The sequence below is a fragment of the Aethalodelphis obliquidens genome, unplaced genomic scaffold (assembly GCF_003676395.1).
Source record: "Aethalodelphis obliquidens isolate GAN/ISIS:26980383/991018 unplaced genomic scaffold, ASM367639v1 scaffold8, whole genome shotgun sequence".
Lineage (NCBI taxonomy): Eukaryota > Metazoa > Chordata > Mammalia > Artiodactyla > Delphinidae > Aethalodelphis > Aethalodelphis obliquidens.
Window position 1 is genome coordinate 60,595,102 of NW_020837952.1, and position 24,628 is coordinate 60,619,729.

Below are 24,628 nucleotides of genomic sequence, written 5' to 3' on the forward strand. Positions count from 1 at the left end.
ACTGAGCCTGAGGTCTAGAGCCCGCAAGCCACAACTACTGAGCCCACATGCCACAACTACTGAAGCCTGTGTGCCTAGAGCCCATGCTCCGCAACAAGAGAAGCCACTGCAATGAGAAGCCCGCGCACCACAACGAAGAGTAGCCCCTGCTTGCCACAACTAGAGAAAGCCTGTGCACAGCAACAAAGACCCAATGCAGCCTAATTAATTAATTTTTTTAAAAAAGCGAATGGGAAAATATCAGCATGAACTCAAATTTTAAAAATTACTGTAACATGAAAAGATGTTCAAAATCATGTTAGTAATTAGGAAAAAGCAAATCAAAACTATAATGAAATATCACTTCACATCAACTAGGATGGCTAAAAGAAATCACACAAACAATAACAAACAACTGCTGGTGAAGATGTGGAGAAATCTGAACACTTATTCATTGACAATGGAAATGTAAAGCCAGACACAAAGTGCCACATGTTGTATGATTCCATTTATATGAAATGTCCAGAACAGGCAAATCCATAGCGACAGAAAGTAGATGAGTGGTTGCCAGGGACTGGGTAGAGAGGAGATAATGGGGAATGATTACTAATGGGTACAAGGTTTCTGTTTGGGATAATGAAAATATTCTAGAATTAGATAGTGATGATGGTTATACAACTCTATGAATATACTAAACATCACTGAAGTGTACACTTTAAAAGGATGAATTTTATGATATGCAAATGACATTTCAATAAAGCTGTTTATTATTAAAAAAAAGAACAAATCTGAAAAAGCACTTTATGCATTTTCTAGCCCCATCCTCTGAAATGACCCAGAACCACTGTTACCCAAATGCACTGAATATTCTAGTTCCCAGATGGCGGTCTTTAATACCTTAACTTCTAAAAAAAACCAGAAATCATTGGAGAAGTGGCCAAGTCTGAGGCAGAGAAAACTGAAGATAAGCCTGAAAACTGGGACATCTTACGTTAGAAAGCAAGGAAGCTTTCAAATATTAATGAGGTCATGACCAAAGGACACAGGAGGCAGCTTGAAGGAGCTCCCACTGATTAAAGTTATGAACATCTGAGCATCAAAAAGAATGATTTTGGTGGATTAAAAACACAGTGTACCGGGCTTCCCTGGTGGCACAGTGGTTAAGAACCTGCCTGCCAATGCAAAGGACACGGGTTCGAGCCCTGGCTCGGGAAGATCCCACATGCCGCAGAGCAACTAAGCCCATGCGCCACAACTACTGAGCCTGAGGTCTAGAGCCCGCAAGCCACAACTACTGAGCCCACATGCCACAACTACTGAAGCCTGTGTGCCTAGAGCCCGTGCTCCGCAACAAGAGAAGCCACGACAATGAGAAGCCTGCACACTGCAACAAAGAGTAGCCCCCACTCACCACAACTAGAGAAAGCCTGCGCACAGCAATGACGACCCAACACAGCTAAAAATAAATAAATTTATAAAAAAACAAAACAAAACACACTGCACCAATGAAAATCTAGGTGTCCTTTTTTTTTTTCTTTTTTAACAGTATCCACCTTGTGAGCTGCTCAGTTTTCTCTGCTTCTCCTTGCTCAAGAGTAGGACAGAAGTGAGTACATCTGTGAAGCAAAATGAGTGTCTTCAGCTGAGCAGGCAGCAAGAAAGGGAGGATCACTTGGGAAGTTCTTCAATGCCTGATTAAGCTGTGCCAAGTTCAGAAATAGTTTGCTGACCCCTGCTCTAGACTCAGAAATGGAATGTTGCATAGATGACCAGAGAGAAAAATAATAGGATTTAAAAGAAAGGTGAAGACAGCAGAAGCAAGAACAACTACAACCCTGCAGCCTGTGGAACAAAAACCACATTCACAGAAAGACAGACAAGATGAAAAGGCAGAGGGCTATGTACCAGATGAAGGAACAAGATAAAACCCCAGAAAAACAACTAAATGAAGTGGAGATAGGCAACCTTCCAGAAAAAGAATTCAGAATAATGATAGTGAAGATGATCCAGGACCTCGGAAAAAGAATGGAGGCAAAGATCAAGAAGAAATGTTTAACAAAGATTGTTAAAGAAAGAACAATGTTTAACAAAGACCTAGAAGAATTAAAGAACAAACAAACAGATGAACAATACAATAACTGAAATGAAAACTACACTAGAAGGAATCAATAGCAGAATAACTGAGGCAGAAGAACAGATAGGTGACCTGGAAGACAGAATGGTGGAATTCACTGCTGCGGAACAGAATAAAGAAAAAAGAATGACAAGAAATGAAGACAGCCTAAGAGACCTCTGGGACAACATTAAACGCAACAACATTCACATTATAGGGTCGCAGAAGAAGAGAGAGAGAAAGGACCTGAGAAAATATTTGAAGAGATTATAGTTGAAAACTTCCCTAACATGGGAAAGGAAATAGCCACCCAAGTCCAGGAAGCACAGAGAGTCCCATACAGGATAAACCCAAGGAGAAACATGCCAAGACACATAGTAATCAAATTGGCAAAAATTATGGCAAAAATTAAAGACAAAGAAAAATTATTGAAAGCAGCAAGGGAAATACGACAAATAACATACAAGGGAACTCCCATACGGTTAACAGCTGATTTCTCAGCAGAAACTCTACAAGCCAGAAGGAAGAAGCATGATATACTTAAAGTGATGACAGGCAAGAACCTACAACCAAGATTACTCTACCCGGCAAGGATCTCATTCAGATTCAATGGAGAAATCAAAAGTTTTACAGACAAGCAAAAGCTAAGAGAATTCGGCACCACGAAAGCAGCTCTACAACAAATGCTAAAGGAACTTCTCTAAGTGGGAAACACAAGAGAAGAAAAGGACCTACAGAAACAAACCCAAAACAATTAAGAAAATGGTCTTAGGAACATACGTATCGATAATTACCTTAAACATGAATGGATTAAATGCTCCAACCAAAAGACACAGGCTTGCTGAATGGATAAAAAAACAAGACAGCATATATATGCTGTCTACAAGAGACCCACTTCAGACCTAGGGACACATACAGACTGAAAGTGAGGGGACGGAAAAAGATATTCCATGCAAATGGAAATCAAAAGAAAGCTGGAGTAGCAATACTCATATCAGATAAAATAGACTTTAAAGAATGTTACAAGAGACAAGGAAGGACACTACATAATGATCAAGGGATCAATCCAAGAAGAAGATATAACAATTATAAATATATATGCACCCAACATAGGAGCACCTCAATACATAAGGCAACTGCTAACAGCTATAAAAGAGGAAATCGACAGCAACACAATAATAATAGGGGACTTTAAAACCTCACTTATACCAATGGACAGATCATCCAAAATGAAAATAAATAAGGAAACAGAAGCTTTAAATGACACAATAGACCAGATAGATTTAATTGATATTTATATGACATTCCATCCAAAAACAGCAGATTACACTTTCTTCTCAAGTGCGCACAGAACATTCTCCAGGACATATCATATCTTGGGTCACAATTCAAGCCTCAGTAAATTTAAGAAAATTGAAATCATATCAAGCATCTTTTCTGACCACAACACTATGAGATTAGAAATGAATTACAGGGAAAAAGACGTAAAAAACACAAACCATGGAGGCTAAACAATACGTTACTAAATAACCAAGAGATCACTGAAGAAATCAAAGAGGAAATCAAAAAATACCTAGAGACAAATGACAATGAAAACATGATGATCCAAAACCTATGGGATGCAGCAAAAGCAGTTCTAAGAGGGAAGTTTATAGCTATACAAGCCTACCTCAAGAAACAAGAAAAATCTCAAATAAACAATCTACCCTTACACCTAAAGGAACCAGAGAAAGAACAACAAACAAAACCCAAAGTTAGCAGAAGGAAAGAAATCATAAAGATCAGAGCAGAAATAAATGAAATAGAAACAAAGAAAACAATAGCAAAGATGAATAAAACTAAAAGCTGGTTCTTTGAGAAGATAAACAAAATTGATAAACCATTAGCCAGACTCATCAAGAAAAAGAGGGAGAGGACTCAAATCAATAAAATTAGAAATGAAAAAGGAGAAGTTACAACAGACACCGCAGAAATACAAAGCATCCTAAGAGACTACTACAAGCAACTCTATGCCAATAAAATGGACAACCTAGAAGAAATGGACAAATTCTTAGAAAGGTATAACCTTCCAAGACTGAACCGGGAAGAAATAGAAAATATGAACAGACCAATCACAAGTAATGAAATTGAAACTGTGATTAAAAATCTTCCAACAAACAAAAGTCCAGGACCAGATGGCTTCACAGGTGAATTCTATCAAACATTTAAAGAAGAGCTAACACCCATCCTTCTCAAACTCTTCCAAAAAATTGCAGAGGAACACTCCCAAACTCATTCTATGAGGCCACCATCACCCTGATACCAAAACCAGACAAAGATATGACAAAAAAAGAAAATTACAGACCAATATCACTGATGAATATAGATGCAAAAATCCTCAACAAAATACTAGCAAACAGAATCCAATAGCACATTAAAAGGATCATACACCATGATCAAGTGGGATTTATCCCAGGGATGCAAGGATTCTTCGATATATGCAAATCAATCAATGTGATACACCATATTCACAAACTGAAGAATAAAAACCATATGATCATCTCAATAGATGCAGAAAAAGCTTTTGACAAAACTCAACACCCATTTATGATAAAAACTCTCCAGAAAGTGGGCAAAGAGGGAACCTACCTCAACATAATAAAGGTCATATACTACAAACCCACAGCAAACATCATTCTCAATGGTGAAAAACTGAAAGCATTTCCTCTAAGATCAGGAACAAGACAAGGATGTCTACTCTCACCACTATTATTCAATATAGTTTTGGAAATCCTAGCCACGGCAATCAGAGAAGAAAAAGAAATAAAAGGAATACAAATTGGAAAAGAAGAAGTAAAACTGTCACTGTTTGCAGATGACATGATACTATACATAGAGAATCCTAAAGATGCCACCAGAAAACTATTAGAGCTAATCAATGAATTTGGTAAAGCTGCAGGATACAAAATTAATGCACAGAAATCTCTTGCATTCCTATACACAAATGATTAAAAATCTGAAAGAGAAATTAAAGAAACACTCCCATTTACCACTGTAACAAAAAGAATAAAATACCTAGGAATAAACCTACCTAGGGAGACAAAAGACCTGTATGCAGAAAACTATAAGACGCCGATGAAAGAAATTAAAGATGATACCAACAGATGGAGAGATATACCATGTGCTTGGATTAGAAGAATCAATATTGTGAAAATGACTATACTACCCAAAGCAATCTACAGATTCAATGCAATCCCTATCAAATTACCAATGGCATTTTTTATGGAACTAGAACAAAAAAATTCTTAAAATTTGTATAGAGACACAAAAGACCCCGAATAGCCAAAGCAGTCTTGAGGGAAAAAAACGGAGCTGGAGGAATCAGACTCCCTGACTTCAAACTATACTATACAAAGCTACAGTAATCAAGACAATATGGTACTGGCACAAAAACAGAAACACAGATCAATGGAACAAGATAGAAAGCCCAGAGATAAACCCATGCACCTATGGTCAACTAATCTATGACAAAGGAGGCAAGGATATACAATGGAGAAAAGACGGTCCCTTCAATAGGAGGTGCTGGAAAAACTGGACAGCTACATGTAAAAGAATGAAATTAGAACACTCCCTAACACCATACACAAAAATAAACTCAAAAAGGATTAGAGACCTAAATATAAGACCGGACACTATAGAACTCTTAGAGGAAAACATAGGAAGAACACTCTTTGACATAAATCACAGCAAGATCTTTTTTGATCCACCTCCTAGAGTAGTGGAAATAAAAACAAAAATAAACAAATGGGACCTAATGAAACTTCAAAGCTTTTGCACAGCAAAGGAAATCATAAACAAGACAAAAAACCCTCAGAATGGGAGAAAATGTTTGCAAACGAATCAACGGACAAAGGATTAATCTCCAAAATATATAAACAGCTCATGCAGCTCAATATTAACTAAACCAACAACCCAATCCAAAAATGGGCAGAAGACCTAAATAGACATTTCTCCAACGAAGACATACAGATGGCCAAGAAGCACATGAAAAGCTGCTCAACATCACTAATTATTAGAGAAATGCAAATCAAAACTACAATGAGGTATCACCTCACACCAGTTAGAATGGGCTTCATCAGAAAATGTACAAACAACATATGCTGGAGAGGGTGTGGAGAAAAGGGAACCCTCTTGCACTGTTGGTGGGAATGTAAATTGATACAGCCACTATGGAGAACAGTATGGAGGTTCCTTAGAAAACTAAAAATACAATTACCATATGATCCAGCAATCCCACTACTGGGCATATACCCAGAGAAAACCATAATTCAAAAAGACACATGCACCCCAATGTTCATTGCAGCACTGTTTACAATAGCCAGGTCATGGAAGCAACCTAAATGCCCATCAACAGAAGAATGGATAAAGAAGATGTGGTACATATATACAATGGAATATTACTCACCCGTAAAAAGGAACGAAATGGGGTCACTTGTTGAGACGTGGATGGATCTAGAGACTGTCATATAAAGTGAAGTAAGTCAGAAAGAGAAAAACAAATATCGTATATTAACGCATATATGTGGAACCTAGAAAAATGGTACACATGAACCGGTCTGCAGGGCAGAAATTGAGACACAGATGTAGAGAACAAACGTATGGACACCAAGGGGGTAAAGCGGCGGCGGAGGGGTGTGGTGGTGGTGTGATGAACTGGGCGATTGGGATTGACATGTATACACTGATGTGTATAAAACTGATGACTAATAAGAACCTGCTGTATAAAAAAGTAAATAATATAAAATTCAAAAACAATAAAATCAAATAAAAGGTGAAAACAAAATCCATGTGTCCATAATGATACCAACAACAAAAAGAGAAAAACTCACTTTCACTATTTGCCCTATTAAAACTCTTTTCTGGGCTTCCCTGGTGGCGCAGTGGTTGAGAGTCCGCCTGCCGATGCAGGGGACACGGGTTCGTGCCCCGGTCTGGGAAGATCCCACATGCCGCAGAGCAGCTGGGCCCGTGAGCCATGGCCGCTGAGCCTGCGCATCCGGAGCCTGTGCCCCGCAACAGGAGAGGCCACAACAGTGAGAGGCCCGCATACCACAAAAAAAAACCCAAAACTCTTTTCTTTGAAAATACCAACTAAAAGGGGCACGCATTTATTCTGATTTTACAGTGCAAACTGCATTTTACGTTAATAAAATAATCCCAATTAATGAAATAAAACTTTTTTTTTAAAATATGGGAATATCATCCAATGAATGTAGAAAGCATGACAGGATTAGAAAAACCTGGTTTTGCAAACCTGAATGAAATACTGGCTCAGGCAAGATTATTAATTGGCATTAAAACCATTTGGGTAAATGGTTGATAGAGAATATTTGTATAATGCCAAAGTAACACTAGAACACTAGGCTAGAAAGGTTACATACAGCTAACTGTATAATGGAGAGATCATTGTCACCACCCTAATCCAGGGGTCAATCTTAGCATCACCAGAAATTATGTGATATAAGGTAATGTGAAGTACACAATAGCACCTAAAATGAAGTCTAGCCAAAAATCTTTAATTTCAAACCATCAACTTTTTAGACATCTTCCAGTTCAAAAAAATAGAGGGGATAGAGGAACAAACTAAACTGCATCATAAGGAAGCAATCAGACACATCTAAACATTCTATGGAAAAACGTTTTCAACCTTTTCAATGAGTCTGTTATAAATTAAAAAAAGAACTATGCTAAATTAATAGAGATCTAAGGGATATAACAATCAGATGGAATATGTGATTCTGGGATGGAAAATGGTTTGGTCAAAGAACACTATGGAGTAAACTGAGGAAATGTGAATTTGAGCTGTGCATCAGATGAAATGCACTAAGAAAGGTGAGGATAATTGTTTGAAAAGAGTGAGTTATACAACAGTATGTATTGTATAACCTCATTTTCATTAAAAAAAAAGTTTGCAAGGAAAAAGATCTACATGGACATGTACTAAGGTATTACAATAGTACTGTCTGGATTGTGGGAATATGTTTTTACTTTTTTACTCGTTTATTTTCTAATTTTTTACAATTCATATATAGTGCTTTTGTAATAATAAAATATTATTTTTAAGAATTCAGCTGCCATTCTGGATTATCTAAAATGTTTTTTTAAAATAACATTTTTATCCTGATTAGAACAGTAAACCATTCAATGTAGGGTTTTGGAAAACAGAAAAGTATTTTAAAAATCACCTGAAATATCACACCATCTGGAAAAAAACTATTGATGGAAATGGATATTGAATTTTGTCAAATGCCTTTTCCTCAAAAAAATAAAATGAATCTTCTTTCTTGAAGGAACGAATGAAGATTACTGTGGCAGCAGTGTGCCACATAGATTAAAGTAGGGTAAGACCAGAGGTTGGGAACTTAGCTAAAAGGTGACTGCATTAATCCAAGGAAGAAATGATGAGTGTGAAATAAAGTGATAGCAGCGGCATCAGAGGGAAGAGGACAAGGTTATTAAGGAGGCAGGACTGGAATGATGGGTAATGTATTGGCTGTGACAGGGAGAATTTATCAAGGATGATGGAGAATTTATTAAGGTAGCAGCCATATGAAACCCTGTGAGAAAGGCATTCTAAGTCCAAGGAACAGAAAATGCTAAAACCCAGAAATAGCAATGAGCTTGGCCTGTGTAAGGAAAGCTAAAAAAGCAATTCTGACCAGAGAACAGTAAATGTGGAGGAAGAGAATATTTGAGAAGAGAAACATACAGGGGTCAGATTATAAAGGGCTTTGTGGATCATGGTAAGAAATATGGATTTTACTCCAAGTGCAGTGAGAATGCACTGCACAGAGACAAAAAAGGAAGCAGAAGGACCTGTTAGGAGATTATAGCGATAGTCCAAATGAGAGCTCTAGCAGCTTCAACTGTAGTAGTGAAGAGTGGCAAGAAACAATTGGATTCTGGATACATTTCAGAGGTAGAGTCATTAAGATTTATAGGCGACTGGATGAGGAAAGTGGGGTGTAGAAGGTAAAAGGAGGAATCAAGAATTACTCTGGCTTTCTGTCTGAATAAATGAGTAAATTGTGCCCTTTACTGAGCTGGTAAAGACCTAAGAAGGAACAGGTTTGTTGTTTGGTAGTGGTGGGGGAGAGGAAATTAACTACTCTTCCTGATTATATTGTTTTAGGTGGCTACTAGAAATAGGAAACTAAATGCTAAATATTATAGGCTGGAAATATAATTTGGAAAGTCAGTAGCTTAAGGATGGGACTGGATAAGACCACCTGGGGAAAGGAGGGAGAGATGAAATGTGGTCTACCTTGCCTCCTTGACAGCAAGGCCTTCCCATGACCAACTTCTTTTAAAACACCCCCAGCATTTACTATTCCCCTCCCTTGTTTCTCTTTAAAACTTAACACTTTAGGGGCTTCCGTGGTGGCGCAGTGTTTAAGAATCCGCCTGCCAACGCAGGGGACACGGGTTTGAGCCCTGGGCCGGGAAGATCCCACATGCCGCGGAGCAACTAAGCCCGAGCGCCACAGCTACTGAGCTTGTGCTCTAGAGCCCGGGAGCCACAACTACTGAGCCCACGGGCTGCAACTACTGAATCCCGTGTGCCTAGAGCCCGTGCTCCGCAACAAGAGAAGCCACCGCAGTGAGAAGCCTGCGCACTGCAACGAAGAGCAGCCCCCGCTCGCCGCAACTAGAGAAAAGCCCGCACACAGCAACGAAGACCCAACGCAGCCAAAAATAAATAAATTTATAAAAAATAAACAAAAACCCCCCCCAAAAAAACCCTTAACACTTTAATATTCTATATACTTTTCATATTTAGTTTGTTGTCTGTCTCTCTGCACTTGAATGTCAGTTCTATACAGGCAGGAATTTTTATATAATGTTCACTGATGAATCCCCAACAAGCTAGAACAGTGCATGACACACAGTAGGCACTCAATTACTTTTAAATGAATGAAATACTGCTGAAATGTCAAACAGGATGAGGACAGGGAACTAACCGCTGACTTTTATAAGATATAGCTCAACAGTGACCTAGATAAGTGTCATTTCAGTAGACTTTGAGGCTGAGAACTGAATCAAGGCGGCTGAGAAGAGAATGGAACTACAGACAATGGTTTCAGAGAGTTTTGCTGTACTGATAAAAAAAAAAAAATGGGGCAATAGCCTAAGGAGACAGTGAGGTTCAAGGGATTTCCCCCCAAGCATTTCATCATAAAATTTTCAAACATACAAGAAAGTTGAAAGAATTTCATAGTAAAAATCCATATATTCACCACTAAATTCTATAATTAACATTGTACTATACTTGCTTTTCACACATCAACTGATCCTCGATGTCCTGAGAGTGTTCATAAGGCATGTATGTATTTATGCCAATGAAAATTATCCAATAAGGGAGAAAGATACAATTCAAGAGAGAAAGATAATAATTACAAAAGCAAAGAACTGAGGAGGGGACAGGATCCAAAGCACAAGTGGAGAGGATGGCCTTAGATAGACTCAGGCACCCTTGTGGTAGTTCACTGATAAAAATCCTTCAAAGTCTAACTTCTTTTTCCAGAAAGTTAAATATAAACTCTTCACTCTAGCAAGAACTTATCCAACAAAATTCCATTATATCCCACAACTTCCCTAAATATGCACTATATTCTGGCCAATTTGGACTATTACCTGCCCCACAAATAGACTTTCACAAACCCCTGGAAAAATACTCTTTATGCTTTCAGCCCAGGTCAAATGCCAACTCCTCTAGAAAACCTTTCCTAATCTTCACCTCTTCCTGCTCAAAACTCCCCAAATCAGATGTTGTATTTTTCTTGTTTAAAGTTTCATAAACAGTGTTACCTGGCTTTCTATTTCAATTAATGTGTCATTTTCTTATACTCCCTATACCTTCAGAGCAGGAGCTGTCTTAATCTACACACCTTCTTTTGCTCCTAACATTATATATAGGCAACAACCATTTATTTGCTGCATCTGAGTGGAAAACACGAATGTTAAAATTTAAAATGAAAAATTTCTGCTACCTATAAAAAGCCCCAAATTAGATTTTATTGAAAACAAACAAGGGACTTCCCTGGTGGTCCAGTGGTTAAGGCTCCATGCTTCCAATGCAGGGGGTGTGGGTTCGATCCCTGGTTGGGAAACTGAGATCCCACGTGCCATGTGGCATGGCCAAAAAATTGAAAAAGTAAAAAAATTAAAAAATAAATAGATAAAAACAAACAAATGAGAACATGTCAAGTTTTGGCAGGCAGTGACAATAGAAAATTATTACAAAAAGTATGACTAACTAAATTAAAGTATAACAGGAAATGAGCATGATGGGAAATTATCAATTGGTTTAACAAATTCTATCTGAATGTGCCAGTAATTCTGTAAGATTTTTAAAAATGATGATCTACCAACAAGTGCTCAAATGAACACAAATAGAATATCATCCATTCAATCGGTCATGGGTAAGTACTATATTGAGTTTGGGCCTTCATATAGCAAAAAGAATGTTAACACTTTAGGCAAAATTGAAAAATAAGTAAACCAGAAATTTCTGTTGTGGACAGATGGTATTGAAGACACTGCTGAAATGATCCACAATGGCTTTACCCGGTTCTATGCATAGTCTCTAGGATACCAGTGATTCTCTAGAGGGGAGTTGAGCTTCCAGGGCATGTGGATCTAGGGAGAGCAAGAGGATTTGTACAGGCATTTTCACAATCACGTTAAGATATGTTGTTAATCACAAAAAGTATTTTTAAATCAGGAAAAGAAATAATATTATTTTGAAACTCGTTTGGCACTAGGTTAAACAAGTTCAAAGCACCATTTTCACAGGATCTTGAATGGTAATGGGCATATAGTTCAAGTGGACTAAACGATGTTCACGAGTCTGCACAGATACTCATTCCAAGTATTGCACTGTTTGGAGTTGCAAAATGTAACTGAGCAACCCTTCACATAATCACCAGTTAAAAGGTGAAAATCCCCTGGTGGTGGGCTCAGCAACTTCCCAATAAAAGAGTGGAGAAGATTAGTTACGGTAACAGTGCAGGAGTGATTCCAGTAATTATTTTTTTCAATGTTTTCTGATAACAGAATAAAATGAAAATGAGGAAATATATTACACAGAAGAGGCAAGGAAATCTTCAAATACGTGAACGCATCTAAGCTCAGGTATTCTTTCGCATATACTAAGTGCAAAAGAAAACCTTCAACAGCAGCTGTTTTTGTAAGGCGACAGAAATTTCACAATAGTTTCACAGTAATTATATTCCAGATTTGGTGTGCGGGGAAAGCACACATTCAAGTGTCCTATTCATGTCTGTCAAATAAATTGAGTTACTGAGGCTAAGAAAGGAAAGCTGGGCTAAGAGAGCCAAACGGGAGACTCCAGGTTTCAGAAGGCTCTCAAGGTCACGATCCTTTTAGGCCCTACTCCACCTGCCCTGCTCATTACCCCAGTTTCCCATCATGGAGCCAAAGGGGGCCTGGCCAGGCCGCAACTCCAGTTCAGACTCTGCCCCTTACTGGGCAACCTTGGAAACTCATCTGGCCCCTCTGAACCTCAGTTTTCTCCACTGTAAAATGGGGATCATAGCCATCTGTGAGGATTAAACAAAAAGAGCGGGGCCAGGAACTCGGGAATAAGCTCAACAAACGCGGCCATTTCCACAATATTCCTGCGAAGCTTCCCTGGATCCAAATGGTTGTTCGGGCTCCTCGGAACCAATGACTTCCTCCCGATCTCGCTCCCACTTAATCTTTTTGGATGAGAAAGGGAAGGGGATGGAAAGGTGACCAAAGCTGAGGGCCGAAGAAGCCCACGGGGGGGGGGGGGGGGGGGGAAGGGGGGGGGGGGGTGGGGGGGGAGGGGCCAGGGTGGAGCCTCTCGGGTGGGGGGTGGGGCGGGGGTCTGGCCCCTGGGGGTGTTGTCGGAGGGCCGGGGGTCCGGGGCCGAGGGCTAGTGTCAACCTAGGGTGGACGGCAAGCAACTCCCTGCCACCTCCAACCCGCCCTGGGCGGAGTCTGAGGGTCGCCTCCCACCCCATCCCCCGTCCCCGGGGTGGATAGCGAGGGTCGAGCCCGAGTCCAGGCCGCGAGGCCACCCTCACGTCCCCTCAGGCGGGAAGAGGCCCGGACGACCGCGGCAGGTGGGGACGTTCTAGGTCCCAAGTTACCGGAGCCGTTGGGGCCAATGATGCAGGTGAACCTCCTGAAGGGGCCTATGACCTGGCGGCCCCGCCACGACTTAAAGTTCTCCACAAGCAGGACCTCCAAACGGCCCATGGCTGCGCCCTCCGCGCCTCTGCCGCGTCCTCACACGCCGGCCAGAAAAGAGCGGGAAGGGCCTTGCGCCGTCTCGCGAGAGGAAAACGAGAACACGAGCGAGCCCTGCGCTGTTTCTTAGCAACCGGAGTTGTTTTTGTTTCCGAGGAAACTGGGTCTCCTCGCCTCTGGCGCGGTGGGAGAAGGCCGGACTGAGAACCTCTGAAGCAGGCTCAGATCCCACCAGCCCAATCCTCTAGGGAGCCAGGCTCGCTTGGCTTGAGCTTGTTTTATGTTTGTTGTCTTTTCTTTTAATCTCGCATGTTTTAAAAACCTCTTAGAATTTCTTGGCGATTCACAGTCATGGAGGTAGCGCAGCTCAAGGACCTGGAGGAGAACTTCGGCCTGGCCAAAAGGAGATATGAGGAGCTGCGCAGGCAGAAACGGATCTTCAATGCCAGGAACAGGATCATCGGGGTGAGACCCTCCGGCCCGGAAGGGAAAGGGGCCGGGAGGGAATGTGGAGGAGCGGCTGGGGGCGAGCGAGGCGGGCGGCGGGAAACAAGAGGTGATGAACCCTTGGAATGAAACTTTTGATCCAGGCACAGCTGCAGACGGCTCCAGGCTTTGCCGGGAAGATTTGTTCCATGTATTAACTTTGCTGAGGATGGAGGAGACCTTAACAGACCAAATAATGCTCCCTGTCCCTTGTCAGACAGGCAAATTGAGTCCTGCAGCGGGGAGAGAGCTTGCCTGGAGTTAACGGCCAAAGACTGGAACGTGATTCTCCTCTCTCTGAGCCGGATTTTCTACATTGCCAGGAATTCCCTCCAGTCCGTTCATTTGACAAATGCCAGTGGAGTTCCTATTTTGTGGCAAGCCTGAGCTGGGCCCAGGAGATGAGGAGCAAGGGAATACTTGACCTTGCAGAGTTCATAGCCCAGAGTGGAGGAGGCAGGCATTAAAATGGTCACATTATAATGCAGTGGAGTCAGTGCTGTGAAGGAGGCGAGCAAAGGCTGCCAGGGAGCACCAACTGGGGCTGGGAGAGGAAATCAGAGAGGACTCCCCAGAGGAGGTGATGCCTAAACAGTGTTCTGAGGATGAGGATCTATTGACTGAGAAGGGGAGAAGGAAGCTCTAGGGAAATTTAAGACAGGCTGAAGAACCAGCTATAAGCAAAAGCATCCGGGTATGACAAGATTTGACTTACAGTAGGATTGTTATCAACTGAATCAAATTATCTGGCTCTAATTCCCTTTGTTTTCCTTTCCCAGGGAGACACAGAAGCCTGGGATGTTCAGGTTTGTGACCAGAAGATAAAAGAAGCAACTGAAAAAGCTAGACAGGAAGCCTTTGGTGAGCATTCCCTGAATGGCCATCTAGCGGTTCAGGGCTGTGTGCCTTTCGACCCCAGTTCACATTTCCTCACATATGTAAAAACTTGCAATTTTCATGCTCTTCCTCTTTTTAAAACTTCACAATTTCTTGTGCTCAATTAGCTTAATGCACTGATGCTTCCTCACTTAAAAGAAAAACAGCTATTGAATTCTATGTGAGCTGTAGGAAATATATTGTGAGGATAAATGTATGTTTTTCTCTGTTTTCTTAAAAAACTGGGTATGAAAAACTTTAAACACACACATTTTCTGCCAAAAAGTTCAAGACCTTCTACCGGGGACAGCTGTTTACAGTAGACAACACACACTTCTGAGCTCATACCCCCGAGCTGACTCAGAACCAGATATGGTTCAAATAATAGTATTCCGGCTCTTAGATCAAATACTCAAATAGTATTCCTTTTCCCCCATCATGTCTAGCAATTTCTTTTAAAGCACTGTAAAGATTTTTTAAATAGAAAAAAGCAGGGTACAAAATTGTATATACAGTGGGTTATCAATTAAGTTTAAATACATATATAAATATATATGTTTTAAAATACATAAAAATATGCTTAGAAAAAGACAGAAAGGAAATATACCAAAATGCCAGCAGTGGTAAAGTTGGAGTGATGGCATGATGAGTGAAATTGATTTTCTTCTTTATACTGTTTCATATTTTCTAAACCTTTTACCTTTTAAAATTCTAGCTTAAAGTAATTCAAACCTGTGATAAACCATAATGGAAAAGAATATGAAAAAGAATATATGTATGTATAACTAATCACTTTGCTATATAGCAGAGGCTAACACAACATTGTAAGTCAACTATACTTCAATAAATTTTTTGTTTAAAAAAGTAATTCAAACGTACAAAAATGACGTGACAGACATATACATACCCACCACCAGACAAGATATGAACATTTTGCCAAACTGGATTTAGATATCTTAAGCATGCTTTTTGAAAATTAAATGTTATACAGACATAGCTAAAGCTCTCCCCCACCTTACCATTTTCCTCTTCTTCCCTTCTCAGAGGTGTGATCATTCCCATGCATGTTTCTGTACTTGTACTATTTAGGTATGTACATCCATGACAATGTAAAATTTGTGTGTTTTAAAATTTTACATAAATGATGTTATATTGAATGTATCCTTTTGCAACATTTAAAAAATTCAACAGTCTATTTTTGGAATTTATAGGTGATCTACATACAGAATATTCATTTTAATTGCTTTATGATATTTTGTCGTATGAATTTTAACCACAATTTCTTTATTCCTCTACTGGTGGCTGATTTAGATTTTTTCCAGTTTTTTAATGACTGTCCTGCATTATGTCCCAATGTTCATGTCCCTGGTGTACCTAGAAATGGAATTGATAGGTCATAGTATATGTATGTTTTCAGTTTTACAGGATGTTGGCAAATTGCTTTCCAAAGTTATAAAAGTGTACCAAGTTACACTCCCACAAGCAGTAAACGAGAAATCTTTGTTTCCCCACATCCTTACTAATACCTGCTATTACCTCCAATTCATTGGATGTTTCCCATCTTGTAAGGTTGATGATCTTTTCACAAGTTTATTGATCATTCAGGTTTCTTTATATTGATTTGCCTTTTCCTCTCCTTGGCCCCCTTTTTGGTTAGGCTGTTTATTGGTTTTTTTTTTAAGTTGATTTGTAGGTGCTTTTTAAATATTCAGAATACTAATCCTTTAATGGTTGTGTTAAGTTTTTGGAAGGTTGGATTACTTTTAGAATCACTAAAAATCACTTTTTAAGTGGATTTGATCTTGGAGAGGCAGCAGTGAGTGGTGGCGTGAAGCAAGATCTTAATTCCCTGCCCTGGAATTGAACCTGGGGAGCTTGGATGAAAAGCAGGAATCCTAGTCACCACACCCCCTAGCTCTTGCCCCCAGTGAAAAATGCATTTCTCACGGAGGCAAAAACTGTAAAAACAGTTACAAAGTTTATTATTAGAGACACAGCACAACAAGTGGGAGAGCATACAGAGAAACAGTTTGCTTAGTTAAGACAGAAGCAGGGCAGAGATGCACACGGGGAGAGAAAGGGTGTGGGTGTCCCCCCTAATGAGGAGAGGCCCAGTAAAGAGGTGGTGACGTCATTCATATAGGGCAGTTCTTCCGGGTCTGTTTACCTTTGGCCAATCATCTGGCTTCTTTTTCCACACGTGACCTGCCCTAGGACCCTCCCCAACATGCGTGCGCAAATTTTTTTGCAAGATGGTATTTCAGCCCAGAGGCCTATGGGACGGCCTTAGCATCACCTGTTATGGAGTGGTGCCCCCTCCTTTTTTGACCCCCAAGGAGCCTTTCTGCACATGTGCAATGTCTCCCTTGCCCCAAGGATGGGAAATATGTGACCTTTTGATCCTTTACCCAAACAAGGGTTAGCCCCTCTCTGTTCCTGCCACTGACTGTTATCTTCGGGCGTCCTCAGGAGACAAAGCCTGGCTATTTACCTCGTTTCTGTTGTTACTTCCATTTCGGAGAGCAAACAGGAGGCTGATTTTAAATGTCTAACCTGGAGCCCATCTATGTCCTAATGCAAACAGGAGACTAGTTGTTAGTGTCTGGCCCAAAGCCCACTTTTTCCTGCTCCATGAAATGTACACGGGAGGCCAGCTGTAAAGGCCTAGCTTGGGACCCATCTATCTCCTGCCTCAGATTCAAATTTATGTCTTTCCTCTGAATCGTAAGCTGTATCTCTTCTAGCTGCTGAAATGAGGCAAAATGACAAGATCGCATGCATATCAGAAGACCGGGAAAGGAGAGATAGGAAAAATCTCTGTAAAGCTATCAATGATTTCCAACAGAGCTTTCAGAAGCCAGAAACTCGCCGTGAATTTGACCTCTCCGACCCCCTAGCCCTTAAGAAAGATCTTCCAGCCCGGCAGTCAGATAATGATGCTCGGAATACAGTATCAGGAATGCAGAAATTCATGGGAGAGGATTTAAACTTCTATCAGAGGAAGAAATTCCAAGAGGAACAAAACAGGGAATGGTCCTTGCAACAGCAAAGGGAATGGAAGATGGCCCGCGCCAACCAAAAATGCGCAGGTAATGGAACAAAAAAGACAAATGGGTCTCAATACTTTCTTCAACAAAACAATCCCCCCCCTTTTTTTTTCTTGTTTCATTTTGTCTTTTAAGTCTCACTAATATGTTACTTTGGCCACGTGGCCAAAGAAAGAAACATGAGAACCCGGGTTCCAGGATTTAAGCATCTTCAGCCACGTGCTCATCACGCAGGAAACACCTTCTGAGCTTGTGCTCTGTCCGGGCCCCAGTGGGATGCTGGAGTTCAGGGTAACTCAGCATCGCTCCCGGCCCTCAGTGTGTGGGCAAGACATAGGTCCAGCCTATATCAGTTCGTGTCCAGTAAGAAACTCTGATCATCCCCTGAACCTGACCGTCCACCTCCATCAATGGGAGCTCTGTTCCTCTAGTTGCCCAGGCCCAAACCCAAGTCATCTTGACTCCTTCCTTTCCCTCAAATGCCACACGCAGTCCAGCAGCAAGTCATCCCAAATTCCAACCACCTTCACCATGTCCTCCACTACCACTCTGGACTAAGCAGTCAGCATCTCCCAACTGGATCACTGCAATAACCTCTAACTGGTCTCCCTGCTTCTGCCCTAGTCTCTCTATAGTCTTTTCTCAACCCAGCAGCCAGAATGATCCCATTAAAAGTTAAGCTGGATCCTTTGCTCAAAACCAATACCTTCTCATTTTACTCAATAAAAACCAAATTTATTTCAAGGGCCAACAAGTCTGACCTTACCTCCTGCGATGCTGCCCTCTAAACCCCTCTCCCCTGGTTCCACGGCAGACATTACCAATCCACAGCAGACATTACCAATCCACAGCAGACATTACCAGGCCACAGTGGTGATTGCTAACACCGCCAGGCACCCATCTAAGAGCTTTACTTGAATTGACTCATGTCAATCTCCCACAGCCTTCCGATACACCCCCTTTCTTTGGATGGGGCCGTGATGAGAAACAGTTACTCCGCAGGGTGCTCTGCACATCTCGGAAGGATCTCCGGGCAGGCACGCAAGGTTTGATTGCGTTTTGCTTCCTTCCAGAGGATCTCTACCTGAAGACAAGGCTGCAGTTTGACGAAACAGCCAAGCATTTACAGAATCTGGAAAGCACCACCAGAAGGGCGGTTTGTACAGCTGTGAAAGAATTCAACAAGAACCAGGTGTATACCCCAGGCTCTGTCTGGAGGGGAAGACAAACACACAGCCACCTCCCCGGCGTGCCCCAGCCTCCTTGACTCATCAATGATAGCAATTCTTTTTTTTTTTTTTTTTTTGTGGTACGCGGGCCTCTCACTGTTGTGGCCTCTCCCGTTGCGGAGCACAGGCTCCGGACGCGCAGGCTCAGCGGCCATGGCTCACGGGCCCAGCCGCTCCGCGGCATGTGGGATCTTCCCGGACCAGGGCACGAACCCGTGTCCCCTGCATCGGCAGGCGGACTCTCAACCACTGCGCCACCAGGGAAGCCCAGCAATTCTTTTTAATCCCTGCAACAATCGGCTGCTCTTATTAGTCACTGTGTTCAACAACCCTTTCAGAGGGGCGTGATTAACCCAATTTAATCGATAAAGAAACGGGCTCAGAGTGGGGAACTGACTTTCTTTGGGATGCCTAAGTACTAATCTGAGCTGCTTTGGCAGATTCAAATACTGGACTTCCAAAGACCGCAAGTCCAGTATTCAAATCCCAGCCTGTCCAGCTGCAAGGCGTGGGCTTACGTAACGTAGTTCAGCTGGCCTCCTTGTGAGCACCTGCTGTGTGTGGGCACCTCAAAAAGTGCCCTGTCCATTCATTACTAAAGAGAACTGGTAACACTGACAAATGTCTCTTAATCCGTCTCTTGACTTTACGGAGAAATAACTGCAGCCCAGAGAGGGGAGGTGACTTGCTCCAGGTCACACAGCCAGGGCCCGTTCCCTCCACCCATCATCCTCATGTGAATAGGGATTTGGCCAGGAATTTATTTGTCCCTGGGGCTGAGGTTGCGGGCAGTGGGAGCACCTTTTAGAAATCACCACTGCTGTGCATCACTTGGTTGGCTGTTCTTTGTGGCCTGCCGCCATCCAAGGGTGACCAGGACCACACGGAGGGGTACACAGCCCTGTCCTGGGGTGGGTGAGGCCAAGCCCAGGGGAGATGGCAGCCTAACAGGGGGAGGCAGCTCCCTGCTTTGGCAAATCACTGCAGACAAAGACGTGCAGCAGTTATGCACACGACCAACAGGTAGTGGTCCCCTGAGCCCAGTCCACTCACCCAGCATCTCCCAGGCAGCTGGGGGTCTGAGGGCCTCCCCACATCCATGCCTGACAAGCGCCCCCATCCCCGGTGCCCTTGAGCACATTCTTCCTTCAAGGGCCCCAAGTGAGACTTGTCAGCCTGTGCCTCAGTCCCACCGGGGTCACTCAGAGCATCTCCCTTAATATCTTGCCCTGAGCAGGCCTTGGAGTCAGCAGAAAAGAAAATCCAACAGAAAAAACAGGACCAAGAGGACAACCTGGCCGAGATCTCCAACCTGCTGCGTGGGGACCTGCTCTCGGAAAACCCCCAGCAGGCAGCCAGCTCCTTCGGGCCCCATCGCGTGGTCCCCAACCGCTGGAAGGGCATGAGCCGGGAGCAGCTGGAGCACATCCGCCTGGTTCAGAAACAGCAAGTCCAGGAGAAGCTGGTGCCTGTCCCCCGCAAGCCCTCAGATGGGGCCCTGTGCTCCCTGCCACCTTCCTCAAGCATCTAGTTATAGCTACTGTCACGCTCGGCCCTAGAAGCTGCCCTCAAGGAGTCTGTGTTCTAGTGAGAGGAGGACAAGTGCTAGGGAGGGCAGGAGGCTGGGGAAGGGGCTGAGATTGCTGGGCGTGAGGAGGGTCATCAGGGGACCAATGGCTCTGGAACAAAGGGCTGAAGGTGCAGAGGGAGCCTTGCACGTGTCTGCGGAAAGGACGATCAGGCGGGGTGAAGAGCAAGGGCAAAGGCCTTGAGGAAGGGCCGTCTTGACGTGTTCACAGAAGGAGGCATCTGGTGGCTGGAGTGGAGGGAGGGGAGAGGGTGGGATGAGGTCCAAGAGGCGGAGGGTTGAGGGCCTGGCAGGTCACTGGGGAAGACTTTGCCTTTTTTGTGACCGAAATGGGGAGCTCTGGCGGGTTCTGAGCAGAGGAGAGACAGGATCTCACAGTTGATCCCTCCCGCCGCTGTGTTGAAGGTGGACTTAGGGGGATAAGGCAGGAAGGAGAGAGATCACTGGGGAGGCTGATGGTCGAGGTCAGAGATGGTGCTGGCTGAGGCCAGGGCGCTGGCAGCAGTGGTGCTGAGAAGTGGTCGGATTCTGGATGTATTTGGAAGTTAGAGCCAACAGAATTGGCTGAAGGGTTTGGCATGGCATATGAGAGACAGAGGAGTTAAGGATTACTCCAGGCATCCTGGCCTGAGCAACGAGAAGGAAGGAGTTGGCACTTACAGAGATGGGAAGATGGTGGTAGGAACAAGTCCAGGAGGGAAGTTCATGGGAGAATGGAAATCACAAGCACAATTTTGGATATGTTGTGTGCAATGTTCTTTAGATATCTATGTCTGCTAGGATTCAGCTGAAAATCCCAAATAACACCATCTTAAAGAAAATAGAACTTTATCTCTTGCATGTAGACTAAATCCTTAAGAAAACAGCCCAGGGCTGGTATGGCAGCTCCACGACCATTGACTAAAGTTCTGCCATCCTCATCACCTGGTTCCCACCTCTTAGTGCAAGATGGCTGCTTGAGCTCCAGTCATCATATGCATATTCCAGCTGGCAGGAAGAAGGAAGGGGTAAGAACGCTAAGGACACTTCCTAGAAGTTTCACAAGACATTTCGTCGGACAACTCAGTCACTAGGTTGCCCCAAACTATAAAGAAGAAATGTAGTATTTATTCCAGGCAGTGAAGTGCTGGTGATTCTTTTATTAAGAAAGAAGGAAAAATGGCTACTGGTGGACAAGTTATATTTTCTGACACAACTTCCAAGTAAAGTCCAGCAGGCAGCTGGATGTAGAGTCTGGGGCTCAGAATGAGATCTGGGCTAGAGACATAAACAGGAAGTCATCACTGCACTGAGAGTATTTAAAGCAGCGAACCTGGAGATCACAAAGGGAGTGAGCGTAGACAGAGGGACCCTCCCCTCCCACCCCCATCATTTATAAAGAGCAAAGCGGCCTGAAAGGGAGCAGCCAGAGAGGTAGGAGGGATGCAAGCAGTGGTGAATTCAGAGGGAGTGTGGGAACCCCTGGGTCAAACGCCACTGGCGGGCTGCCGACTGGATGCCGGACCCAGCACTGGGCAGTCACCTCTTTGGTGGAGGGGTGGCAGCCTGTCTAATGGGCTGGAGAGAGAACAGGCAGGAGGGCCAGGAGACAGCAAGTGCAGACGATACTTTCAAGACGATACTGTAAAGAGCACAGAGAAATTCACCCCCAAGATCCTGAGCCATTGTCCCGGGGTGGGGCTGTGGCATCAGCACATTCTAGAAGTGACCAGAGGACCCCAGTGACCAGCCAGGTGGTGCCACTGCCCACTGGTAGCATCCCAGATGCAGAGGACCTGACACCCGTGGGCCCTGCTTATGGAGCCCTGGGCTGGGAACCACTGTTGGAACTGAGACTCTGCTGTCCCTTCAGGCTCAGAGGACCAGCCAAGGCCTCCCAAGAGGGGGAATCAGCTGGGCCACCAGCATGATGACAGGTGGGGGGGGGGGGTCTCCTCTGATTTCCGGCATGACGTTGCTCACCTACCTGCCCCCTTCTGGGCCTCAGTTTCTCCATCTGTAAAATGAAAGGCCAGCTCCTCGAGACAATCCCCTTGGGGCTCTTGTGCTGGGGACAGGCGGTGGTGAGTCACCTCTCCTCTCTCCAGAGGCTCCAGGAAGAAGAGCGCCAGCGAGACATGGATTGGGACCGGCAGAGGGTCCAGCGGGCTCGCACCGCCTTGCTGCTTGAGCGACAGCGGCAGTGCCAACGGCGTGACCTGCGCAGAGCCCTGGACTGCAACAACCTCAGCCTGGCCAAGGAGCAGCTTTCGCAGTCAGTGCCAGGCGGGGGCCTGGGCGGGAGCGGGGAGATGGGGGTACGGGTGGGGAGGGCAGGCAGAGGGGGCTGGGATCAGGTTAGGGTCAAGGGGGGCAGGTGGGAATTGGGGGCATCATCGAGGGAATCAGGCTCGGGCAAGGCGGGGGTAGGCGCTGGCCGTGCAGGGCCCGTAGAGTAGGCACCGTCCTTTCCTGGACCCCTGGCTCACCCTCCTTGAATCCTTCCCACCCAAGGGCTCAGGACCCTTGGGGTGTATTTCACCAGAGGCCCTGTAGCAGCAGTGGTTGGGGCTATAGCATAGCCTCCTGGTAAAGAGAAGGGGAAGAAGGACTCAGAGCTAAGAAGCCAGAAATTAAGTGCGAGGAAACCATTGGTCCCCGCGCAGACCAGGGATTGAGATTCCTTTGTGCCCTCAACCTGTAAACACCCCTCCTTGGACGGTCCTCACCTGGGCACTGGCGGACCCCAGCAGGCTCGGACATGGGAGCTGGTGATGGAGTACACGGAGGCCACCAGGAGTCCCAGGGGAGGGCACCGGGTGGGCTTCCAGGAGGAGGCTGCTTGGCTCAGACGTGGGGGAGGACAGTGCCAGCTGCCCACTGCAGGGAGGGCTCTCCGGGGAGAGGAAGGGGCTCCTGGGCACAAGTCTGGAGCCTCTTCTTCATTTCAGAAAGGCCCCAGGGGTAGTTCAGAGTTCCAGCTACAGAAGATGTCAAATGCAGATCAGTAGGTGAATTTGTCACTAAAAAAACCCCAACCCATTATTTATTTACTTATTTATCTGTCTATTCATCAAGCTCTGGCTTGAACTCGGAGGGGATCCACCAGTATTTTTTCCAATGTCTGTTTATCGGTGGGTCCATCATTGGGGGCCTAAATAAGGAGAATTAAGAGAGAATCTCACAGAAATCAAATGGGATGAGCAAATGTCTTAACAATCATGGAATTCTAAGATATCCCCACATTTCACGTGCGCAGGTCGCTAAACTAATCAGCAGTGATGCAATGCCCCCTTCCTCCCCCTTTAGCTCGTAGGGCTGGAACGCACTCTGTATCCTGGGGTTAACACACCAGTTAAACAGTAGAATGTTTAGGAAGTCAGGCATTTGCTGATTTCTTTTTCTCCTTGTTTTATTATCAGGAAAAAATATATGAAGGAAATCTGTACAAATCATCTCACAGAAGATTATTTCGCACAATTTAATACAAGAAGTCGATAATGAAAAAGGCACCTTCTTTCCCTCTGAATCGTTTACCTATAAAGGGCAGTAACCTTGAAGAGTCCCATGTGTTAAAAAAAAAAAAAAAGGCGCTCTTTGGTCCATAAGTACTGTTGAACTTAATTTTTCCACCGTACACAAAACTTGATTAAACCCCTTCCTGTATTTCTATGAGGAGCATTAGTGTCCGTTCAACTCAGCTCAGACTATTTCTAGAGCAGCTCTGGTGCTGTAGATACAGGGAAGAAAGCCTGCGTATTAGACGCTAGGTTCAGCTGGTGCAATCGCCAATACTCACGGGCATCATTTTAACCGCTTCACGTGGAATTAACAAATTTGGTTCTCACAGCAGCCCGGGGTGGGTATTTTTATTACTCGCATTCTCCAGGTGAAAAGCCTGAGCTATAGACACGTTAAGTGACTTGCCCAAGGTCACGCTGACGGGAGGTGGTGGACCTGGGGTTGAACCCAGGGTGTCTGGCTCTCAACCACTTCTCTCTCCTGGCTCCCGGTAACACGACCCAAAACACGAGTGGTCAAAAAGGCACAGGTT

The 24,628-nt window shown here is 43.9% G+C and overlaps 2 protein-coding genes across 4 annotated transcripts in view; one reads left to right on the plus strand and one right to left on the minus strand.

Moving 5' to 3' along the window:
- Positions 1–13,432, minus strand: part of SMC1B (structural maintenance of chromosomes 1B) — an 86,500-nt gene extending 73,068 nt beyond the window's left edge. For all 3 annotated transcript variants that reach the window (XM_027107944.1, XM_027107943.1, XM_027107942.1), the window contains exon 1: positions 13,270–13,432. In XM_027107944.1, coding sequence (XP_026963745.1) covers positions 13,270–13,378 — 109 coding nt within the window. In that variant the 5' untranslated portion in view covers positions 13,379–13,432. The remainder of the gene's footprint in view (positions 1–13,269) is intronic.
- A 100-nt stretch (positions 13,433–13,532) lies between these two features.
- RIBC2 (RIB43A domain with coiled-coils 2) lies at positions 13,533–24,179 on the plus strand. The gene is made up of 7 exons (XM_027108265.1): positions 13,533–13,834; positions 14,635–14,716; positions 17,476–17,820; positions 18,852–18,970; positions 20,245–20,472; positions 22,683–22,849; positions 23,997–24,179. The coding sequence occupies exons 1-7, from the start codon at positions 13,721–13,723 to the stop codon at positions 24,073–24,075; spliced, it is 1,134 nt and encodes a 377-aa protein (XP_026964066.1). The 5' UTR covers positions 13,533–13,720; the 3' UTR covers positions 24,076–24,179.
- The last annotated feature ends 449 nt before the right edge of the window (positions 24,180–24,628 follow it).